The 24147-nt window shown below is 42.0% G+C and overlaps 1 protein-coding gene across 1 annotated transcript in view; it reads right to left on the bottom strand.

The window, feature by feature from the left end:
* The window catches only part of SBF2 (SET binding factor 2), a 3151758-nt gene that overhangs the window by 151110 nt on the left and 2976501 nt on the right, over positions 1–24147 (bottom strand). Inside the window, exon 40 of the mRNA XM_044058929.1 lies at positions 20068–20175. Within this exon, the coding sequence (XP_043914864.1) occupies positions 20068–20175 (108 nt within the window). The remainder of the gene's footprint in view (positions 1–20067; positions 20176–24147) is intronic.

Here is a 24147-nt window from a genome sequence, read left to right on the forward strand (position 1 = left end):
ACATCTTTATCCTACCTGCTGAAACCTCATCTGAACCTGATGCTTTTCCTGACCTCATTTTCCTTAGTGCTGTTGTTACTTCTTCTAGGTGGACTCCTCCTCTTCTTTCATTCTAGGCTGTGTCTGGGGCAGTACAACATCTGGGGGAATTCTTCTTTCAGAAACTGCTGAATGCACTCTTCCCATCTGCCTTTGATGTCCTGTGGACTGGTGAGCAGGTTGCGACTGGCATCTGTTATGACTCCTCCCATCTGCCTTTGATGTCCTGTGGACTGGTGAGCAGGTTGCGACTGGCATCTGTTATGAAGTGTGCCTGATTATCTTCTTTATCTTTCTCTCTCTGCCTTGCAACTTGATAGTGTTTCTTTGAGTCAGCTATCACATCACTTCCAGAAGCTGCTAGAGTGCCTCTGATGCCTTATTCTTTGCTACTGCAACTCCTCTCTTACCCTAACAACCAGTATTCATTTTTAGCTTGGTCCATCTTTTCTACCTCCCACTGTTTCCTACATTCTTTTGATGACTTCCTGGACTTCTGCATTCCACCACCAACTTTTCTTATGTACCTTATTCACGTACCTGGCTCAGCCACATATCTACACTATAGTCCTCACATATGCTGTTTTAAGACACTGCTATTCTTCTTCAACTCCACCTATTTCCTCTTCTTTCTGAGATGCTAAATCCCCAAGTAATTCTTTAAACTCCTTTGCTTAATCGTGAGACAATTTCTAGGTCTTCACACTAGTCTCTGTTGACCTCAGAGCCTTCTCCGGCCACTGCTTTTAACTGATTGTGGCAACTGATATTTTATACTCTGGCTGACTGTTTCACTTAGGATGACTTTGTAATCAGTGATTCTAACCCAGAGTCCTTTCCCCTACTAGAAGGAAGTCTACCCGCATGTTGGCCCGTCTTGTATGTGATTTTGTGACCATCTCTCTTGCTGAACCATGTGTTGGCCACCATCAAGCCATTTTTAAGACAGAGGTCTAGAATGGCCTCTACTTTATTTTTGTTGCCCCACCCATGGTGAATAAGGCAGTCCTTATATTATGTTCTGTCTGTCCTGATATATGCATTCAGGTCCCCCATTATTAACACCAACTCATGTTGCCCTGCTTTGTCTAGCGGCTCCTGCAACTGCTGTCTGAATGCACTCTTTTTCTCACTAGGGTGAGACTACGAATAGTGCCCTATCCTTACACTGGAGTCAAACTGACATGAGCCTTTCAGCAATTCTGATGACATCCCTCACTGTCTTTTGAAATCTCTACCTCACCACAATACCAACACCATTTATAGTCTACCTTCCTCCTGAGTAATAGACTCTAGATCTGAAGCCAAGTGGTTTTGCTGAACTGACCTTCTGTATTGGCTACTGGATAAACAGGATGGCAAGCCTCCTCCTTACCATCATATCTTCCAATTCCAAGCTATGCCCTGTCAGTGAAACTACATTAAGAGTTCATATTTAGCAGGTTGGTTGGTTTTACATTCAGCTTTCACTCAACAGAGCTATCCCAAGTAACCCAAACTGGGCAACTGGACACCAGCCAGCTGGTAGCTTGTTAATCCAGGGCTGCTGGGCTTTATGAGTACATCCATCCCTCCCACCATTATCATGAGTCCCTTGTGTAAACCCGTAGGCCCGGGCCCTCACTTATCACTGACAAATACTCATGCCCATTGTTTGCAACATTAGTCAACATAACCAAATCACCTAGAGGCAATTTTTATATAATTGAATGGTTAGCTCTGACACAGTGTGCATTCTGTGATCCATGTTTTACTAAAGCTATTGGTCTATATAACTCTTCCCCCTATAGGCACCATCTAGAGTCTGTGCTGCTGCCCACAACTCCATTCTAGGGTGACATTGAGCTGAAGACATTCAGCATGTTTTTAGGAGGAGGGAGGAACCTCACAGAGACACAAGGAGAACATACAAAGCCCATAAAGGCATTGGGTGGAGGTCAGGATTGAACACTTTACTTTGTACATGGGAAGCCTTAACCATTATGGCAACTGGTGCCTCACCATATATATATTTATAGATAACTGAAGTGTTCCTACAAAAAAGCACATTTACCAAGTATCATTTTTCTCACTGTGAATCTACTCAGTCACATAAAAAATACATTTTGGTCTGTCAACAGCCTTGGAGAAAAAGTTTGCATGACATGACATGCTTTCTTTAAAGCCATGGACAGTTTGTTAGAAAATGCAATGTGTTTAGTCAAATTCAGCTCAAACTTGTTAACAGAACTGCCAGTCTTTTGTCTCAGTCACTAAAGGGGTTTTGAGCTCAGCCAGCAAATATGCTAAAGCTATTGGAATGTTTAACATTTCCAAAGCAATAATCCAGAAAACAAAATAAAAGATTTCCACACTTTCAAGGAAAATTATTCAAAGATTTGAGCCAAAATCTAGGTGAGCACTTCCTTCTGCCACATGGTCAGACTAATATGTCCAGCACATGTGCACAGACAGATGTTCTCAATAACTAACCAATGTTTTATTTTTATAAAAAAAATAGTAGATCTGTGTATATCAAATGCATTACTTCTTACTACAGTGCATCCAGTTCTTTGCAGCAGAATCTACAGCTGTATGTTGTTCTGCAAACATTTAGCTGATACGGTGTTTTCTAAACTTATTTACAGATTCTGTTTTTGTTTACTGCATAACAGCATTTTCAGTAAATGCTTGCAGAAACAACTTGACTCTTTATCTTGCACATATCCATGAATGATGGCTGAATAAATATGAGATATTAGGCTAGCAATTCAATATGGCAAACGGTGGGTAATACATATTTTACTCATGGCAGGAAGCATTAGCTATACACTTGTGGGCAGTACTAGAGTCTGCTACAGTGGATGAAAAAAAAAAAAGAATTACATGTGACCTTGCTATGGAGTAATATCATGATGTCATAATAAATGGCATTATTTTAGAAATGAAAAATTTTACCTTTTAATATGATGTCATTGCATAATTCACACTGCATTCTACATACTTTTCTGTGCACTGATGCAAGTCAAGAGGTTTGTCTTAGTGGTATACTGAGCATGCACACACTTTATGAACATGAAAAGAAAAATCTGCAGTACAGAGAATAAATAGAAGTTATGTTCTTACCATAACGTTCCATGTTAGTTGTCTTCTTCTCGCCTTCTTTCTTGCTGGATGGGTTCGGAGCCGACCTCGGCTCCGACTCGGCCACTCTAAAAGCTCGGGAGTTGGTTCCACCGGCTCGAGGCTCCCCTTATATCCCACAATGCTAGGCGGTATTACCTCAGATCTCATTTGTAAGCTAGGTCCAGCCAAAAAGTAACTCCAGAACCACTGGAAAAGGAAAAAACCCACCTCTATAAAAGGAAGGGAAGAAGGTGACCTGAAACCTGATGAAAGGAATATATGCAAAGTATAGCATATACCTATATACAATAGAGGTGGTAGAAAAAGAGGTCACAATCAAACTCCTCTAGGTCTGTCCAGGCTAGGGGAAGGAGGGTGGGGCGAAGAAAGAAGGCGAGAAGAAGACAACTAACATGGAACGTTATGGTAAGAACATAACTTCTATATGTTAAGTTGTCCATCTCGCCTTCATTCTTGCTGGATGGGACCGCGTCCCTAGCACCTTGTCCCGGGTGGCCTATCGGAACAGACTCTTGAGAACAGTGGAACCAAAGTTAGCTCTATGTCTAGAAGCTAAATCCAACTTATAATGAGAAATGAAAGTGTGAGGAGTAGCCCAAGTAGCCGCTGCACAAATGGTGTCAATAGGCAGTCTGTCTTGGAAGGCTATAGAAGTAGCCAAAGCTCTGGTGGAGTGGGCCTCAGGTTTGTTAGGCAGCTTTTGGTGTCTAATTTCATAAACAAAGGAAATCAGAGATGTTAGCCATCTGGAGAGTGATACCTTCGAAACTGAAAGTCCCTTTCTGCCTTCTGCATAAGAGACAAACAATTGGTCAGTTTTCCTGATCTGTTTGGTTCTATCCAAATAATACCTTAACTGACGATGAACATCTAACCAATGCAATTTTTGTTCAGACCTGTTAGAAAAATTAGGAAAAAACACAGGGAGGTCAATGGTTTGATTTAGGTTAGACGCAGAGGCTACTTTAGGTAAAAAGGATGGATTGGTTCGTAAGGATACTCTGTCTTTATGAAACAATAGATATGGAGGTCGACTGCTGAGTGCATGAAGTTCTGAGACCCTTCTAGCTGAAGTAATAGCTACCAGAAAGAGAGTCTTCCAGGATAGCAATTTCAATGAACAGGAAGCTGCAGGTTCGAAAGGGGGAAGAATCAAAGATGTGAGAACTAAATTAAGGTCCCAAGAAGGAGGAGGATTTCTTATAGGAGGTCTGAGAAGAAAAACTCCCTTCAAAAAAGCTTTGCAAAGCCTGTGAGACATGATGGCAGAATCTGAAATGCCCACATGAAAGTTAGAAATAGCTGCCAATTGAACTTTAAGAGTAGAAGGAGATGAACCTGCATGGAAGAGTTCAGCTAGAAAATCAAGGACTATCTGGATGGAAGCAGTGAAAGGATCTATTGTCCCTTCCTTGAGCCCAATAGGCGAAACGTTTCCACTTACTAAGATAAATCTTCCGAGTGGAAGATTTATGGGAAGCCATCAAAATATCTCGAACAGATTGAGATATTTGAGCAAGCCTGGCTAAGGTTGGAATTGGAGGAACCAAGCAGTGAGGTTCAGAGAGGGGAGGGAGCGATGTAACTGACCCGATTGATGGATCAAAAGATCTGGAACTAGGTCCAGATGCAAAGGTTGCTCCAACAGAAATTGATGTAGAAAGGGGAACCAAATCTATCGAGGCCAGTAAGGAGCAATGAGGATCAGAGAGGCCTTCTGAGCGATAGCTTTCTGTATCACTTGAGAGATTAGTGGGAAGGGAGGAAATGCATACAGAAGTCCCCGGGGCCAAACTTGGACTAGAGCGTCTCTGCTGGTCTGGCCTGGTAACGGGTATAGGGTGAAATAATCTCTGCACTTGCTGTTTTGGGGAGTAGCAAAAAGGTCGCAGCAAGGCTGACCCCACTTGAGAAAAATTTTCTCCACAATAGAATCTTTCAGAGACCACTCGTGAGGCATGAGGATAGCTCTGCTCAACTTGTCCGCGATTTGATTGGACTTCCCGGGGATGTGCATTGCTATCAGAAACCGCTGAGAAGAAATCGCCCATTGCCACAGTCTGAGTGCTTCTCGACATAGGGGATAGGACCTGGTTCCGCCTTGTTTGTTGATATACCACACTACAGACATATTGTCCATCTGGATTGCTACCGTTCCCAAGGGAAGAGAGTCTTGAAGGGCTTGCAACGCTAAAAGCACTGCTCTCATCTCTAGAACATTTATATGCAAGTGGCATTCGTCTGGTTGCCATATGCCCTGGACAGTTCTGCCCTGATAATGCCCCCCCCACCCGATCAGGGAGGCGTCCGTTGTCAGAGTAGCAACCGGAGGGGAAGGAACAAAGGGTCTTCCCAGGGAGAGCTGAGGGGAAGACATCCACCAAAGAAGATGATTCTTGCATGCTTGCGTAATCATAATGGTGTGGGACATCGTAAGTTGCTGGTATGACCATTGTGTGAAGAGCATCCATTGAAGGATTCTCATGTGGAATCTGGCTAATAGAAGTAGAGGGATAGCAGCCGCCATAATCCCCAGTACTTTCAGAACTAACCTGGCTTTGACTCTGTTGCTGTGGAAGAGAAGGGAGACCATATGTCTGCTATTCTTTGATCTGTTAGTCTCGCAGACATGTTGACTGTGTCTAGATTTGCGCCTATGAAGGTAATAGCACGACAAGGCGACAAAACAGACTTTTCGCAATTTATTGATATGCCTAACTTTTGACAAATGCGAAAGGTGTAGTCTCTGGCCATTAGAAGAAGATGCTTGGTAGGAGCTGTGAGGAGCCAGTCGTCCAAATATGGAAACACCTGGAATCCTTGACATCTCAGGTGAGAAGCTACCACTGCCATGCATTTGGTAAACACCCGGGGGGCAGTGGTGAGACCAAAGGGCAGGGCTCTGAATTGAAAGTGACTGTTTCCCAGCCGGAAGCGGAGAAATCTCCTGGAGCGTCTGTTCATTTTATATGATAGTACGCATCCTGGAGGTCTATAGAGCACATCCAGTTTTCCTTTCCCAAAAGGGGTAGGATGGATTGTAGCGTGACCATCCGAAATCTTGTTTTCTTGACCGACTTGTTCAAGATACTAAGATCCAAAATGGGTCTCCAGTCCCCTGTTTTCTTTGGAACCAAAAAGAATTTGGAGTAGATTCCGGATCCTTGCTGGTCTGCTGGTACTGGCTGAATGGCTCTTTTGCAAGCAACTTTGAAATTTCCAACGCTGCTTGATCCCTTTGAGCGGGTGGAACATCTGGAAGGGATTTTTTTGATTGATTTGGAATACGAAAGAACGGAATGGAATAGCCTTCGGAAATGATGGACTGTACCCACTTGTCTTGAGTTAGGGATCGCCAGGCTTCTGGGTACAGTGACAATCTTCCCCCGACTGCCTCCGAAGGTGGACAGTCGGGCAACACCTCAGGGATGCTGAAAGGGCTTATCGGAAAAGGTTTCTCGATTGCCCTGGTTCTGGACCCCCTGCCTCTAGGGCGGCGTCTACCATTATTGATCCCCCCTCTGCCTCTGGAGGGGAACCGACTCTGTGCGTCAGGCAAAGTCCCTTGAGATTGTTTGCGGAACCACATTTTCCCACTTTTCTGGCCTTTGGGGTAAGGCCTAGAAGGAGTAGAAAAAACGAACTCCGACGGCAGAAAGAGTTTTGCCATCCGTCTCGCACCTCGTCAAGGTTTCTTTCACTTGAGGACCAAAGAGAGATGATCCATCATACGGGGAATTAGTGAAAGACATTTTAAAGGGGTCTGCAAAATTGCATAGCCGCATCCAGGCATGCCGGCGTAAGGCCACACCTGTCCCTGCGGCTCTGCTTGCTCCATCAGCCGCATATGAAAGGAGGCGCATGGAGGAGTTAGCTATAGAATTTAGGGTAGCCAGCTGAGTGTTCATCTTGTCCTGAAAACCCGCAGCTGTAGGATCCTTCAACATGTCACTCGCTTCCTTGATCAAATCTCTTTGAAGACGAGTGAAATGGCATAGGTAGTTCAGCGAATGCATAGCAAAGGTCGCTGACGAAAACATCCGCTTCCCGTACCTGTCCATAGACCTAGATTCCTTGTTAGGAGGATGGACAGGCACCGAAGGATCAGCTAGTTCCTTCTTAGTGGCAGCAGCTACCACCATAGCATCCACAGAAACTCCCTTGGTCAGAAATTGTTTATCTGCTGGTGCTGTGATAAACTTCGAAGGTCTCCTGGGGGTGGGGTCCACTGAGTCAGGAGCCGTCCAAGCCTTTTTTGCTACCACCTGCATGAGGGGGTCAAAGGGGGGGGACACCCAGGAGGTGGAAGGGCGAGAGCCAAACGCCTCAAGATACACAGATTCATCCTCCAAAGGGTTAAGGGCTGGCCAATTTCCCCTCTGTTTCAGGATCTCTAGGATGTCTGCAAAGGAGACATCTTCAGAAGGGGAATGGGGGGATCCCTCGGAATCCTATAAATCTGTGTCAGAGGTGACAGACTCAGGTGAGTCTATGTGCTTCCTCTTACACTTTCTCTTCCTAGGGGGCTCCCCTGCCAATTCAGGAGAGGCCTCGGAAGAGGATGAGATCCCCACAGGGGATTCTTGAGGAGCTGGCTCTCTGCGGTCTGGGATGAGGGAGTGAGTAGACATAACCTGAGGCACCGAAGAGGGAGTGGCGGACGGAGCCGACTGTGGAGTTGAACCAGGTTCCAACACACTCCGCATGACCTCGAACGCACCCCTGTCAGGCAGAGCCAGAGGTCCCCGCTCCGAAAAGCTGAGAACCCCCCTCGGCATCGACAGTGATGGCTCCGAGGCCGATGTCGGAGCCGAACTTACCAGCGCCGAGGCACCGAGAGGGAGAGCGGGGTCAGACAAGGGTCCGATGCCACTCACCCCCTCGGAGCCGACGAGGGAAGTCCGGCGCCGAGATTCTTCCAAGGAAGAAATCGGAGCCGACGACGGAGCCGAAGACAACTGTATCGGCTCCGCCGCTACCACAGTCTCGGTTCCGAAACGCCCTGGCTCCGAGCTCAAAGGAGTCGGAGGAGGAATATTTTGAGGGACAGGGTCAAGCCTCGACTGATGAGTCGGGCTCTGAAGCATTTGGGCCAGTGCCTCGGACTTAAGAAGTCGACTCACTACCCTCTGAAGGTCATGATCCGAAAGCCTCGATGACCTAGAGGAGTGAGATCTATGGCTCCGTTCAGACAGCAAGGGAGACGCTGGAGACAAATGAACGGAGCCAAGGGAGGGTGACCTAGACCTCTTTCTAGATGTCGGCTCCGATGGTCTGATCGGAGCCGACACAGGAATTTCTAATGCCTCGGCTCCAGCCGGAGCCGAGGAAACCACAGAAGCTGCAGTCTGAGACTCATCGGCTCCAGCAGGAGCCGATGTAGCAGGAGGTTTCGAAGCCTTAGGCCTCGACTCAGAAGCTGGAGTCGAGGACCTAGAAGCCTTAGAGGGTTTGCCCGAAGTAGCAGTAAGGGAACCCTCAGGCTTAAGCAAACCTCTTAAAATGAGTTTATTTTTTCTTTCCTGCAGGACTCTAGGGCTGAAGCCATGGCATACAGCACAAGAGTCCTGCAGGTGTAAAGGTCCCAGGCAGTACACACAAGAAGTGTGACCGTCTGTCAGAGACATTTTCTGACAGCACGAGTCACACTTCTTGAAGCCTGAGACCTTTGAGTCCTTAGACATTGTCAAGGAAAGTGTAACCACACACACACTCAAACACACCGATTACACTTTACACAAGTTTAACTAAAAAAAAAAAAAAAATTACACTTTACACAAGTTTTTTAGATCCCTAACAAAAACACATACACTCCACTAAGGGGATGGAAGGGCCCAAAGGCCTGAGGGAAGAACTTATAAGTTTTTTGTGGAAAAAAGGGTGGATAAACAGAAGGAAAAGGGTCTAAATCCACTAAGTTAAGGGAAATAACTATAATAGGTTAAATAAAAGGGGTTTAAATAGACTATAGATTACTCTATAATAACTGACCTGAAGCCGGTAGAAACCAAACACCTCGATCGCTGTAGCGGCAAACGAGATCTGAGGTAATACCGCCTAGCATTGTGGGATATAAGGGGAGCCTCGAGCCGGTGGAACCAACTCTCGAGCTTTTAGAGTGGCCGAGTCGGAGCCGAGGTCGGCTCCGAACCCATCCAGCAAGAATGAAGGCGAGATGGACAACTTAACATCTGAAGTTTGTACTGCTGTGACAGCAGTGACAGAAAATAAAGGAACTTTCAGTTTCTAAGTGCATGGGACAGGAACACTGGGCAAGAACAGAAATAATCAGGTTCTTAAAATCTTTTTTAAAGTTACTTGAAGGGATTCTTCATAAAATAAAAAATATTAAAAGTGTTTCTTCACTTGGCAGCAATAAAAATGAAGACTATTTTATGGTTTGGAAAGCCACAAAGTGATCTGTACCTCAAATGTCTTGGTATTACACTTGTTTGTTGGCATACACTGGGGGATTTATCTCCCAAATGGAGTGCAGTACACGTCTCGGAGAAGTAAAACCTAACTACTATGCCAAATGATGCTGTGCTAAGTGCAGCGCAACATAATGATGTACAACCTTTGCCCACTAAAACAGCTCACATTCCAGATGACATAAAAGGACTGCACTGTCACTTTTCCTGACATTCTTTTAAAACATGTAATGATCAGTTTTATTACATTCTTTTTAAACCTGGAGAAAATACTGATATTTTAATATTTTCTGTAAATTACAGAACTGCCTCCTTCAAACTCTGAAGTACCCTTTTTGACACAATGTATTACCATAGCTATAAGAAATCAGATACAACAGAGTGCAATTAAAAGAAGAGTTTTATGAATATCAGCTGACTCGAGAAAGCAATGTGTGTGATTTTTAATGTGTGAACAAATGAAAGATGGGATGAAGACATACTGCATAAAGCAATACAGTTTCTTTCAGTGGTTTGATCAATGATTGATTCAGTATGTGGAATTTTTTACTCCTTGTAGCTCTCTGTATTTCTCATACCAAAGTTTATGATTTGGTCTGACAGAAAAACTTTGACATTTAAAGGACTTTAGGAAGATAAGAGATTATTTTCAGTTTACTGAACATCCACATGTCTGGATCAAGCTGAATGCACAATATTTCATGCTTTAGGCACAGTGTTGACCTGTGGTTTGGAAAGGACCACAGTTAATGTAATTACAAACATCTGTATGTTCATTAACACCCCCAGCAGGCTAAATGAATGTTGGATGGTAAAGAAGTAGCTGGCCATAAGACATAAAACCATATAAAGCCTCAGAAATTGCAAGGAATGCATCTTTTTACAATTAAAAACCACAAGACTGGCAGTAGGAGTCTTTGCTGGATATAAACATCTCTACTACGGGACTAAATTCAGCATTTCAACCCAAAAAGTCTAATAAAAGAATTTAAAGGACATTTTGGCAAAAAGGTAGGACCTTGGGTTATGCTACAGTCATTTAATTGGTCTCTGTAGGTAAAACTGGCTACAGGGGATCATGAAGTAATGTAATCATGCACAGCCTCACAGTTAGGACAGAAGAGAAGGATGCTGAAGACACACTATTTGTTTTGAAACTATTAAATATTTAACTACTGTGTTTTGCATTCTAACAGTACATTTGAAGGCAACTCTCCAGAATAACCAGCAGTCTGCTTATTATGTATTACCTTCTTTAGCAAAATAACTTGGCAAAGCTGTTAAGTGTCCTTTTAATGGTGTTCTATTAAATGCCCTCTTGCTGTCTGCTATGCAGAGATGAACATGTATGGATAAATTACCCGATTTTTTATAGTTTTTTTTAAATATGTTTACTTTTCTAATCTATCTTAACTGTTTTGTAATGATCTGCAGTAAACATGAGAGCAGGGAGCCAAATAATGGATAGAGCACCCACTGAATGCCAAAATGGTTCTTTCTTTTTGTACAAGAACACCACTCAAATATTCCATACCAGACCTAAACACACTGTCCAAATCAATTAAATCATTCAAGTTCCCAGCAAGGAAGAAATCCTAACTGAAAATAGCCTTCTTTCATTCCAACTGTGAAGTCATTACTTTTAAATGCCCTGTTATTTCACATTTGTCACTGTTCCCAGCATACATGCACCTCACTTTACCATCCCTCATGCCTAGGGTTGCCACCTTTTGTTGTGGCTAAAACCAGACTTAGGCCACACACCCTTGCACCTCCCACAGTACTTCCTATTCTCGACCCATATTCAACCCATTTTGTGATGTCATTGTCACGTCACATGAGGGGAACGCCCTCTTTTTCTGATCATGATGCCTTTTTTCTGCATCTTTACTATGCTCTTTGTAATAAAAAGCATAACAAACCTGCTGATTTAACAAAGTCCAACAGTCTGTTTCTTTTTTTTGAAACAGAATGCCACACTTTGTACAGTGTTTTCTGGAACACTGGACAATCAGTTTGATTTCTGGAAAGTCTGAAAAAAAAAAACCGGATAGGTAGTGACGCTACTGATGCCAAACAAATTTCACATCTTTTTCTGTCAACTTCCTTATTTCCTTTTATGCTGCCTTCTTCCTGTCTTTTCCACTGAATTACCTGTTAAACATGGTACTGATAAGATGTCTCCAGTTGCCAGGAGATAGGGTTCAATCTTTAATTGTAGTCACAGTCTGTGTAGAGTGTTGCATGCTTTCCCTGTATCTGTGTGGCGTTTCTCTGAGTACTTCATTTCCATTCTATATTCCATAAAACACACCAGTTGATTGGTTAAACTAAACTGCTCATATATGTGCACAAGCCATTCTGGTGGACCTCAAGTATAAACAGGCTATATGACAAAGGGAAGATACTGATGCCTAATAACAAGAGGGAACTGACTCAGCAGAAGAAAAATTCCCTCCACAGCTTGAACAAGCAAATCAGAAATCTGTAAATTCCTCTAAAGCTAATTACAAAGCTAAAGTAGCATCCCTAGATAAAGGTAATCACAAGGCATTCTTTAACTACATCCAAAATCTAAAAGGGAATGCCCAGCTATGTACCAAACTGGTAGTAGCTGGTACTACTCGTACTATACAGGAGGAAATTGCCACCTGCTACCTGACAGATTTGGCACAAACTTCACCCCACTGTCCCTCCAGCCATACCCCAAAGCATATCTGACAACAGTCTTCTACCTAACATGTCCAGATATCAGGTCATATCTGCACTCTCCAAGGCCAAAACCATTGCCTCAATTGGATCAGATAATATCCCAGGTTGCTTATTAAGCATCCTAAAACAGGACCAAGTGGACTAACTTCATACTCTCTTTCACCATAGCCTGAGAACTGGCTTTGCTCCAGCAGAGTGGAGAACAGCAACAGTAGTCCCTTTGCACAAAGATGGACCATCAGCCAACCCTGGGAACTATAGACCCATAAGTCTAACCAGCCTCATCTGTAAGGCCATGGAAAGAATCATCATAAACCTTATCAAAAAGGACATCGGCTACCTTTAACCTCTAGCCCAACCCAATTTGGCTTTGTCAAGGGTAGAGCATGCTTATTAAACCTAGCAAACATCTTCAAGAAAGTCACCAAACCCCGGACGAAGGTAAGACACTGTATCTTGACATAGCCAGGCTTTTGACCAATCTTACACTCAGGTATCTCTCAGCTGGCGATTAGCCCTTACTTCACTAGATGCATAGCCAATTGGCTCACTGACAGAACACATACTGTTAAAGTTGGTGACTCCACCTATACCTGTAGACCTGTCACCAGTGGCATACCAGAAGGATCTGTTCTGGGCCCTTTACTGTTTGGAATCTATTTCTCAAAACTCCAGGCAAAAGTAGATGGTCCTTGGCTTACCAAGTTTGCTGATGATTGCAAATTGGGTGCAATAATTGAGTCCCCCAGCAATGTTAACATATTGCAGGAGGGGCTAACACTGACAAATGAATGGTGCCAAAGCCACAATGCAAAACTAAACACAAAAATTGCATTATCATCACCTCTGGCAAAGCAAATTCCCTACTAATTACAATATTGGCAGCACCCCACTAATTTCAAACCCAATGGTGTGAGATCTGGGAACACAGGTAGATAGCAATCTGAACTTTGACCATCAAGTTTCCACAGTGGTAAGGAAAGCCTCCTAAATTGCGCATCTCATAAGTAAGGGTATCGCATCCAAGTCTAAGGATGTTACAACTCCACTGTACTTGACCCTCATCAGACCATTAATAAAGTACAATGCTCCCTTCTGCATGCACCTTAGCTTACCAGACACCTGCAGCAGCTGGAGAGACCACAGAGGTTTCTCACCAGGAAAATACAGGGCCTCAAAATCATGACTTATGTGGATAGACTGAAAGCCATATCACTGTACGCTGTATCATACAGGCTGCAGAGAGGTGACTTCTGCATGGCCTATAGAGCAGTCTCTGAGACTTCTGCATGGCCTACAGGGCAGTCTCTGACCCTGCCCTGGTGGATATGCTGCACATTCTTAAGTCAAATGGCTCAAGAGTTGCCTGTGACGTTAACAGAACATGCTAGAGAGAAAGATATATCTCCTAGAGATTGCCGCTGCTCTGGAATAAACTTCCAATTCACATGAAGCAGAGCTCCTTACATTTTTAAAAGAAGACCTTTTGCTTGTTCCTTACTTAAACATGAGAAATTGGTTGCTGAGGACCCGCTACTCCTCCTTAGAACAGTAGTGAGGAGTGCCTTAGTGGAGAGAGTGCACTTTTTTTTATCCTCAACTCTACAGTAGTGGAATGAGCCTTAACAGAGAAAGGAAGAGTCTAACCATGAAAAACATAACAAAAAGAAATAGCTTCGGAAATGCAAGAATAAATTGTCTTCTTGTAAACAGCCATCCCCAAAGACCTGGGATGAAAAGAAACAAACAGCTGATCAGAGTTCCTGATAGCCTTAGTCTTATTCATATAAAATCTGAGTTGTGTGTGCACATCCAAGGTGTGTAGTACCTTCTCACTAGGAGACTGTATAGAAGGGAAAAAGTAGGTAAATGACTAGATCGGTTAAGTGACAACTCTTTCACAACCTTGGGCATAAAAGAACGATTAGAACACAAGGACACACTGTCCTTATGAAAACCAAAAAAGGAGGACAAGCCATAAGGCCTTGATGCTCAGATACCTGTCTGGCTGAAGTAAGGGCTAACAACAAAACAGTCTTCCAAGAACACTGTTGCAAGGAAGCTGAAGCTACAGGCTGAAAAGGAGCCAGTCAATTTCTCCAAAACAAAATTAAGATCCCATGGAGGATGAACTGGCTTCCTGGGAGGTCTGATGTGAAGGACACCTTTAAGAAATTGTTTTGCCCCAAACCTAGAAGCTAAATGAGGAGATAAAGGCATACAACCAAAAATATCTGATAAGTATGACTTGACAAAGGAATATGCCAACCTAGCCTTGAGTAATTCAAAGAAAGAATCACAAGAACATCCACAGAGAGTGGATCTTGATTATGTGAAAGACACCAGATAGAAAACCTTTTCCATTTCGATATGTAGGATTTCCTAGTATTGGGTTTCCTGGCCTCCTGCAGAACCCTAAGCACATCTTCAGAAAAAAGGTGTTTGTAAGGAATCATAATCCTATTACCCTCAGAGTCAGTTGAAAAGTGGACAGGTGGCAGAAATCACTTGTCCTGTGTGAGTAGGTCTACCCTGTGTGGTGATGATCGCTCTTGGCTAAACGTAGAAGAATAGAGAACCAATGCTGTCTTGGCCAAAAGGGAGTTACCAGCAAGATTTTCGGTTTGTCCTGTTGAATCTTGAACAAAACGTTTGGAATTAGAGGAAGTGGGGAATGCATATAGAAACATCCCCTTCCAAGAAAAACAGAGGGCATCCCACTTCCAAAACAGAGTTTTAAATTGAAGTAACAGGTTACACAGACTAAAATACTGTACAACTGTATATTCATACTTACTGAAAGCTTTACTGAAACAAGCCGACCAAGCACTACTGTTGAGATTATAACATTTTCTTTATAAAACAGATTACTGTCGGATACTCTGCACTTCCTTAGATGACTCAAATTACAAAAATGTCCACCAGAAAGTTCTTTTACAGTCACTTTTATATAGTTATAAAGTCCGTCCTTGATAAAACATTCTTTTCTTGTACTAAAGCATTTTTTGTCTGCATTTTTATCTCACCCAGAGAAAACCAGTTTCTCAGCAGGCCGAAATGTTCATTCATTAATAGGGCAGTCTGTAACTTTTTCCTGCAGTGTTAGCCATTTCCATTTAGCAAATTTATTCACTTAAATATCTCTATACATCCAACTGTTTCTGATATTTCAACAAGCCTCTATTGTCAATGCCATTTGTTACAAAAACATTATTGTCAATGCCATTTGCTACAAAAACATTCAGAGGTATAATACTTTTTGTTCCACACAAGCACATTATGTTAAGCTTAGCATACTTGTTTACTGCATATTTCTTTTTTGTACTTGCAGATGCTGTGTTACATGCTATTTCTAAACATATCACACTGTTACTGTGATATAAAAGAGTTTTACCAAACTTCTGTTACTGTGAAAGAAAAACAGTTCCACCAAATTATATATATTCTTCTATCAAATACATGTTATTACTATGAGGGAAACCAGTTTGATTTACATAATTCTATCACAGAAGACTTGGGACTCTGGCACAAAACTGAGGAAGTTGTCTGTTTTTATGGGAGGCAAAAGATTTATTTGAGGAGTACCCCACTTGTGAACAAGGTCTAGAAACACATCCCTGTGAAGCATCCATTCATGGGATTTAGTCAACGACCTGCTCAGGGTGTCTGACACATAGTTTTGACCTGAGGGAATATAAACTGCCTGAAGAGTCACATTATACTCACCCCCAAACTCCCATATATGGAACCGCGAACTCCCATACCTTGAGGACAAGCCTGCAGGGAAGGTAGGATTTTGCCCCCCCCCCATTTGTTTACATACCACAGAATCGTGTTGTTGTCTGTAAACACTTTCAGAGTGCCTGGAGAGAAAAAGAGGATGAAAAGTTTGAAGGGCCAGTAGGAGCACTCTCATCTCCTTGATGTTGATGTGCTCCTTTTGTTGAAGAGGCAACCAGACCACCTGCACTCTCATTGTACCCAAAGCTGCTCCCCAATCTACCTCTGATGAGTCTTTGAACAGTTCTTCAGATGGAAGACGGGGGTGAAAAAGAAGGCCTGGGTTCACAGAAAACTGCTGAATCCACCACTGAAGCTCCTTCTTTAGACAGGTAAGAAGAGAAACTACAAATTCTACAGGATGAGCATGTTGTTGCCAGACTGATTTCAGGAACCACTGAAATTTTCTCATGTAGAGTTTGGCTACAGGTAACATAGGGATGGTGGATGGCATAAATCCCAGACATCTCAGAAACTCTCTGACTGTGACAGAGGTCAGTGGAATAAGATTCTGAAAGAAGACAATTAGAGTCACGGCCTTTGGCAGAGGCAGGGAAGCCAGCATAGGCACTGTCTGAATCCTGCATCCTAGGAAGACATGATCTTGTGATAGTGTTAGAGATGACTTTTTGAAGTTTATTGTGAACCACAGACTTCACAGAAGCGTAATGGTAAAGTGAAGGTTTTGGTGTAAGATCTCTGGAGAGGATGCCTGAAACAGGAGATTGTCGAGGTAAGGAAAAACTTGAATGCTTTGAAGTCTGCAAAAAGCAATCACAGGAGCTAGGCATTTGGTGAATACCCTTGAGGCAGTAGAAAGACCAAAAGGCAAAGAAGAGACCGGAAATGCCAAGAAGCAACAGGCAAATGCAAACATTTCCTGCAAAGGGGATGCATAGGCATCCTTTATATGTAGAGAGGCCATGAAAGCCTGAGGAAAAAGTAAAGGGAACAAAGTCTGTAGAGAGAGCATGTGAAAGGAAGTAATCCTTAGGAAAGTGTTTAGATGAGACAGATCCAGAATGGGTTTCCAAGGACCCTCTGTTCTGGGAACCAAAAACATTCTTGAATAAATCCTTTCAACCATTGATCCTGTGGAACCTGTTGAATAGTTCCCTGATGTAATAATTCTTGAATTAACTCTGGGAACAAATGTAATCATCCCTGATGTGGCTGAGGGATTTCCATGAAAGGAGGAAGGGATTTCCAAACCATGAAATATCTTATTTGAATTACTGAAAGAACCCATGAGTTTTGGGTAATGCTTGACCAAACTGGAAGAGACAGAGTGAGATGAAGTGAGAGAAGAATGAGGGTGAGAGAAGAGTGACAGATTCTACCTGTTTTTTCAAGAAAGGACTGTTTCTGTGCAGAAGAACCCTGAGTAGTTTTAACTGGAGGTAGCCCCCGTCCATTTTTCTTACTTTTAGGAGGAGGATGAGACTGCCTCCAAACAAAAGTTGGCTTGGAATGCTAAGTCCTTTGAAACTTAGGCACAGGGGACAACAAAAGATGTTTCAACTTCTGTAACCCCTTGCCTTTCTCCTGCAGACTTGAACAAGTCAGCAGCAGCAGTACCAAACAAGACACTGTTGCCTAGAGCAACATCCATCAATTTAGCTTTAATGTCATCTGGCAGAGGGTGAAGCCTTAGCCAGGAATACCTCCTCAGTACAGATCCTGAAGTAGCAGCCCTAGATGATGCTTCTGCTACATCATAGCTGCACTTAATGGAATGGCAAGCCACCGGAGAAGAATGCCATAAGAAGTACCAGGCAGAAGAAATAGCTCAAGAAGCCTGGGACAGGATGGCCAAAACACATCTAGTCAAGCAATTCTGGTAATTCATAGTACAAAAGGAAAGAGTGGCAAAAGTATAGATCATCTTTTTCAGTCTTTTCATTGTCCTGCTTTCCTTATCACAGGGAAGAGGTTTAGTGGTTGGCAGCCATTAAGAAGGCTTATCTGCAGCTACAATGACCACTGAAGGGTCAGCAGATGGGTACTTGTACAGAAATTTGTAATCAGGAAACTTGTAGAAATGGTCAGGCTTCTTAGGAGCAGGGGGCTGAGAAACAGGAGCCTGAGATACTGAGAAAAAGGCATCCAGTGAAGCAGGTAAAACCCGGAGGGACAGCAGATGGCAAAGGAGACTCCATTTGTAGTACCTTATAATATCTCTTTTGCACATCTGAAACTTAGGAGCAATCCCATTTGAAGTGCTCCCTCATCTTAGCAATAGTATCCCCAAAGGTAATCTCCTCAACAGGAGATTCTGGACTAGTACATTCCTCTTCTGGAGAAGGATATTCCAAAGGTGATGGGATTTGGGTGGAATAGGCCAAGGATTGCTCATCCAAGGAAACCTCTTCATCAGAAGAGCATTCTCCCTTGGCCTCTTGTGAGGGGAAGATGTCCAAGGAGGAGCAGGAACAAAGTCTCCCGAAGAAGGCTTAAGAGCCATAAAGGCATTAAATAAGCCCTGGGTGAAATTCTGCCACTCACTTTGAGAGTCCCTGTGAGAAGAAACATGCTTTGTTTTTTTGCTTTTTCTTTAGTTGTACGTCAGCTTTATGAAAAGTAGAATGACCCAACATCAGCCTACACTCTATTACTGAAGTCAAAATTTCCTCCCTCCCTCATCAGAATTTGAGGAACACCTCTTGGCCCATCAGTTATTATATGTATTAGTTCATCCTGACTATCCGAAATGGACATCTGTAATGCCTCCGAGGACCTGTCAGTAATAAGATCTATGGGAGCCTCCAAAGCAGTCCCAGATAAAGAATCAACCCCAAAACTGGCCAAATCTCTAGGCTTTCATCTGCATGAAGTGACACGTCTGATGAGGAGGCACAACAGAAGAGTCCAGCCCTGGTTTTTTGGCCTTTCTCTTCAGTGAAAACTCAACATCAGGCCAGAAATACCCTCCATAATGTCTTTTGCTAAAAGTTTGAGATGCTCATTTTCCAAATCAATAGCAAGAGAAGACAGACAACTATGTAAAGTCTTAGGCACAAAGGTCTGACAAATACTGCAAGTTTTATTGGTCGTGAGTAGGCCCAAAGCAAAACCAGCACTGCTCATGAACAGCTTTAAGTGGAATTTGTTTCCCACACTGTCAGTTGCCTTTTCTGGATGAGTTGAAAAAAAAATACAGCTATAAAACAGCAGTAAATATGAAAAGAAAGCCCAAATGGGGCACGTATTTGAGTGGCTTGATACACAAGCAAACAATTCGGGCGAGAAGACGGGCAATCAAAAATGTTGTTCGAACTGGCGGCAGAGAAGTTCAGAGGATGGTACTTCCAGACATCACTTTTATGCCCTACATACATAAGGAGCATACATGTGATGTACCTTAAATAGCAAAAGGCTTTACTATACTGGCCTAATGTTGGGCTGCTCAAGGTGACATTCCCTTATGTTAAGAATACTGCAACAGTAGAAAAGAAGAACATATATACACAGTACTACATCTCTCTGCTGTCACTTCCCTCAGCTCTATGGCTGAACCAACAAAAATGCAGCATGCACCTTTGGGCAGTCAGTGGTTGACTAAACACTACTTAAACATCCCTTTTTTATACTGAATATTGTTTTATAGATGCATTAGGATGTTTGAGGCTATGAGTACACCACTATTTAGAGAAGGAAACAAATCAGTCATGGCGTGTAAAATTCCTACAATATGTGGAACTAACAGGAAGGTCATGTTTCATAGGTTCAGTTTACAATGCATTAAGAAACACTACTTAGAACATTTTAATATAATTGTATAGCATTTCTTGATTACAAACTTGAAAATATCATTACCAGACATGCAGCTCAAAAAAAAAACACTCAAAACAGTCCTCATAACCTTCTTGTTTATACAATAATTAACATTCATATTCATTCTAGAATTCTAATAATCAGATGCACAGCTTATTTCTTCCCCCTTACTCATTCATAGTATAAATTAAAGATATTTCCTTACGGTGCTGTCGAGTCCCGAATCATCCCTACTGGCACTCCTTGTCCTGCTCCACACCGAATGCCACCGCTCTGGACTTTGAGTTAATTTGTTTTCCAGTTTTTCAATTTCCTGCAATAAAACTGCATATTTTACTCTGTGAATTGTGTGCATAATATACTATTAGTGCTTCCAGCACTAGAATATTTAGAAACCAGTCATAATTTTACAGAGGCTGGTACTGGACTAAAACATACGACTTACACTAACACTGGGCACATGCACACATACATGCATATGCGATATGAGTACTCACTTAAAGGAACTAAACATTTCTTATAATTTAAATGCAAACAGAATGTATACTTTTTTCTAGCAACCTTATAGGCTCTAGAGTCTGTTCGGAGTCTCAAAGGCCATAATTACCTGTGGTGTGCAGCTTTCTCAATTGCTGCAATACATAATGCAACATGCTGTTCCTCTGTACCTGCTTATCATGTTCATGACTTCTGTTTCTGCACATCACTTGATAACTAGGCATGGGGCTGCTGTTCACACACTATTATGTGAATATCCCCTTCAGGTACATTTCTTGCAACTAACTGAACACAGGGGGCACCTTGTGATATACAGTATTATGACACAGACACTGGTTAAAGGTCAAATCCATGACCCAACTCTGGTATCCTTATTCCAGACTGGTTTTCTCAAGGTAATATCATCTAATGTAACTTACTGCCCTGAATCCCTTAAGTACAGTCCTATATCTTAACATCTACTTTTTCCATAACAGAGATGATCAAAGGTCCCCTATTTTTCTTCCTATTCTAATAATTTATTGCTTCAAAATGGAATTTTTAATCAGTGAATGCTTAAAATTAAATTTATCGACCCATTAAGAGCGAAACCTTAAAATCCCGAAGTTGCAGAACAGTGATTTTTTTCCAGGGAAAAAAATGCTGGGCCATTTCCTCCACTGTGGTGTGATCTTGGATTTGGTATATTTAAGTAGGGGGTGTGGGGATCACTGCCCCCCAGTTTATTTTGTGTTTTGAACTTTTTTTTTTTGTGGAAGAGTGATTTTTTTCCTTGGGAAAAAATGGCTGTTCTGTGTCTTCCAGAATTTAAGGTTTCGTTCTTAATGGGTTGATAAATCAGCGTTCACTATTTTAAATGTTCGCTGATTTAATATAGACCAGGGAAGGCAACACAGTGTCTTTAATTTTCACTGTGACTGCCTACAATTTTACATCCTGAGACTGTGTCTTGATGCGATAATCGAAGTACTATAAAACACATGCAACTGCTAAAGTTAAACTCTTTTCCAAAGAATTAGTTGTAGGAGATATCATTATGTGAAGAACAAAAGTAAGTTAAAATGTAAAACTACATAACAATATAAGTATCCTCATTTTTGATAAGTAAAGTTTCTGTTATCCATGTAACTATACAAAATTAAGAACATTATACAATACCAGAAACATCTTTCATCCACTCTGCCCCTCTATGAAGTGACAACGGGCAGTTACAGATGAATCAACAGACAAGCTCAATTTGCATAATGACTTTCATATTAAAGCAAAAGTGTTGGGAAGGCTCTGGAAGTGGGCTAAGAATTACAACGTTGATTACTTAAAATTTTGAACTTTACCTTTTTATGTAGAAGATGGTTTAAATGTAAACTAAAAAATGTGAAGAAGTCTATGGAAGTTGGTTAGAAACTACAACTCTGAAAACTTAAAAAAAACCTTGCACTTTACCTACTTTATGTAGAAGATGATTTAAATATAAATTAACTATTTTATTCAAAAGTTTACAATTAATACATATCAGGGTAATTCAGTGAGAAAGAACACGAACACTGTTTCCAGAGACAGTCTGGGAAAACAGGGACTCATACCACTGTTGCTATAACTAAATACATATAAAAAAATAAGAATAATCTGAGTCTAACCTCAATAACATGGGTTTGATAACAAACCAAGACTCTGGAGGAGTCAGCTGCAGAAGGAGAGGAACAATAACGTACAAATAAAACAACAGCAGCACCTTCACTCCAAAATACTTCAACAACGAAAAAAATATCCAAATGGAATGTAAAAACACCAAAAAATGAAGCAGTTCCACAGCAATAAAAACTTTTATTCACTGATTCTAGTGCCTCGGTGCAACAACCTTCTAGGAATACAAACATACAATCCAAGACCTCCACTTTTATACAATTCAATCATCCAATGAACTTTAATAAGTTCAAATTATACAATTAAATAATTAGTGGCACTTCACATATAAATTAAAAGAAGAGTTATTGTATAAGGAATGAAATTATATCTTAAAGTACAAAACATTGGTCCTTAAGGGATTAAATTATGAGTTAAAGTGGCACTGTTTACTTTAAATGTGAAGTGATACTAATTATTTAATTGCATAATTGGAACTTATTAAAGTTCATTTGAGGATTGAATTCTATAAAGGTGGAGGTCTTGGATTGTATGTTTGTATTCCTAGAAGGTGGTTGCACCGAGGCGCTACAATCAGTGAATAAAAGTTTTTAATTGCTGTGGATCTGCTTCATTTTTTGTGTTTCTACACTCTATTTGGATTTTATTCATTGTTGAACAATAATGTACAGCCTTTTCATCTCCAACAGAGAGGAGACTTGGAGGCATATGGCCTGGGGTATGCACCCCACTTATAATCTTTGGTAGAGACTGAATAATGATATGAATATGGGGAGAGCATCACTTATGGAAGTGTGTGGCAAACCCTCAACATCATACTGTACATCTCATCCTTGGAACATTGTAGACAAGTTTAGGGGAATGTTAAAGTGCCTGTATAATGATCGTGCCAAAACTAAGCTCTCATCCAATAAACCGGGAACTAAAGGGTGATATTGGACATGGCAGTGGCTTGTTGGTCAGCAAAAACACAAAAACCCTTACAGTAATTCTGACAATTAGTACAGCATACAATATCAAACTATGAAGAAAAATATGTATTTTTTTTAGTTTATGACAGAAGCTTTCCTTTATGAGGCTGCAGCACCTATTCTTGCAGTGGTGTTCAACACAGAGACTATACACAACAGATAACTGTCCTGTCATACCCTTATTAAAGATGTTATCATCTGCCAAATCACACTGTTAACTCATTATGGGCAATGGAGGATACATGATGGCCTCTCTATCCTGGGTCAGTAATCAAGAAGCCTCAATCCTCACCACTGACTCTGGTGAGAGACAGTCTCTAAAAACAGGAATGAATTTACACAGTATTTTTCAGATTCAGCTCTATACATCAAACACAATTTTCCTCAAGTGCACACATGGAACATGCTCCAGACCTGGGACTAGACTCTCTGTCTCTCCAGATCCCAAACAAGACTCACTTTGGAGCTCTGTGTCCCAATTTCACGTAGATGATACACACACATGGGTATTTGATTTTTCACACACACACATGCACACATGCACACACACACATACAAGACTACAGACCCTGGGAACTATCGCCCCATTAGTCTGATGAGTCTGATACACAAGGCTAATGAACACATCATTATGGACCTAATAAACAAGGATATAGGGAATCTCCAAACTCTGGATCCCACACAGTTTGGTTCTGTGAAGGGTAGATCATGCCTGCTCAACCTGGTCGACTTCTTTGAGTCAGTCACCAGAGGATGAAGGCAAGGTGGTTCATACAGCCTACCTTGATCTGGCCAAGGTCTTTGATACCATTCCCCACTCAGGAATCATCAAAAAACTCATTAAGCTAGGCATCAATACCTATATGAGTAGGTGGGTTGCAAACTGGCTCACAGATAGAACCCACAGTGTGAAAGTAGCTGATTCCAGGTCACACTGCTGACCAGTCACAAATGGAGTCCCACAGGGTTTGGTCCTGGGTCCTCTCCTGTTTGGTATCTACTTCTCTGAAGTCCAGGCCAACATGAAGGGACTCTGGCTGACAAAGTTCATAGATGATTGCAAGTTGAGTGCCATAATTAACTCCCCAAGTAATACTGACAGCCTACAGAAAGGCCTCAATGAGACCAACGACTGGTGTCAGAACCATGGCCTTAAGCTCAATGCCACAAAA

This window comes from Protopterus annectens, chromosome 17.part0 (genome assembly GCF_019279795.1).
Source record: "Protopterus annectens isolate FY-2018-M chromosome 17.part0, PAN1.0, whole genome shotgun sequence".
In the NCBI taxonomy this organism is placed as follows: Eukaryota; Metazoa; Chordata; order Ceratodontiformes; family Protopteridae; genus Protopterus; species Protopterus annectens.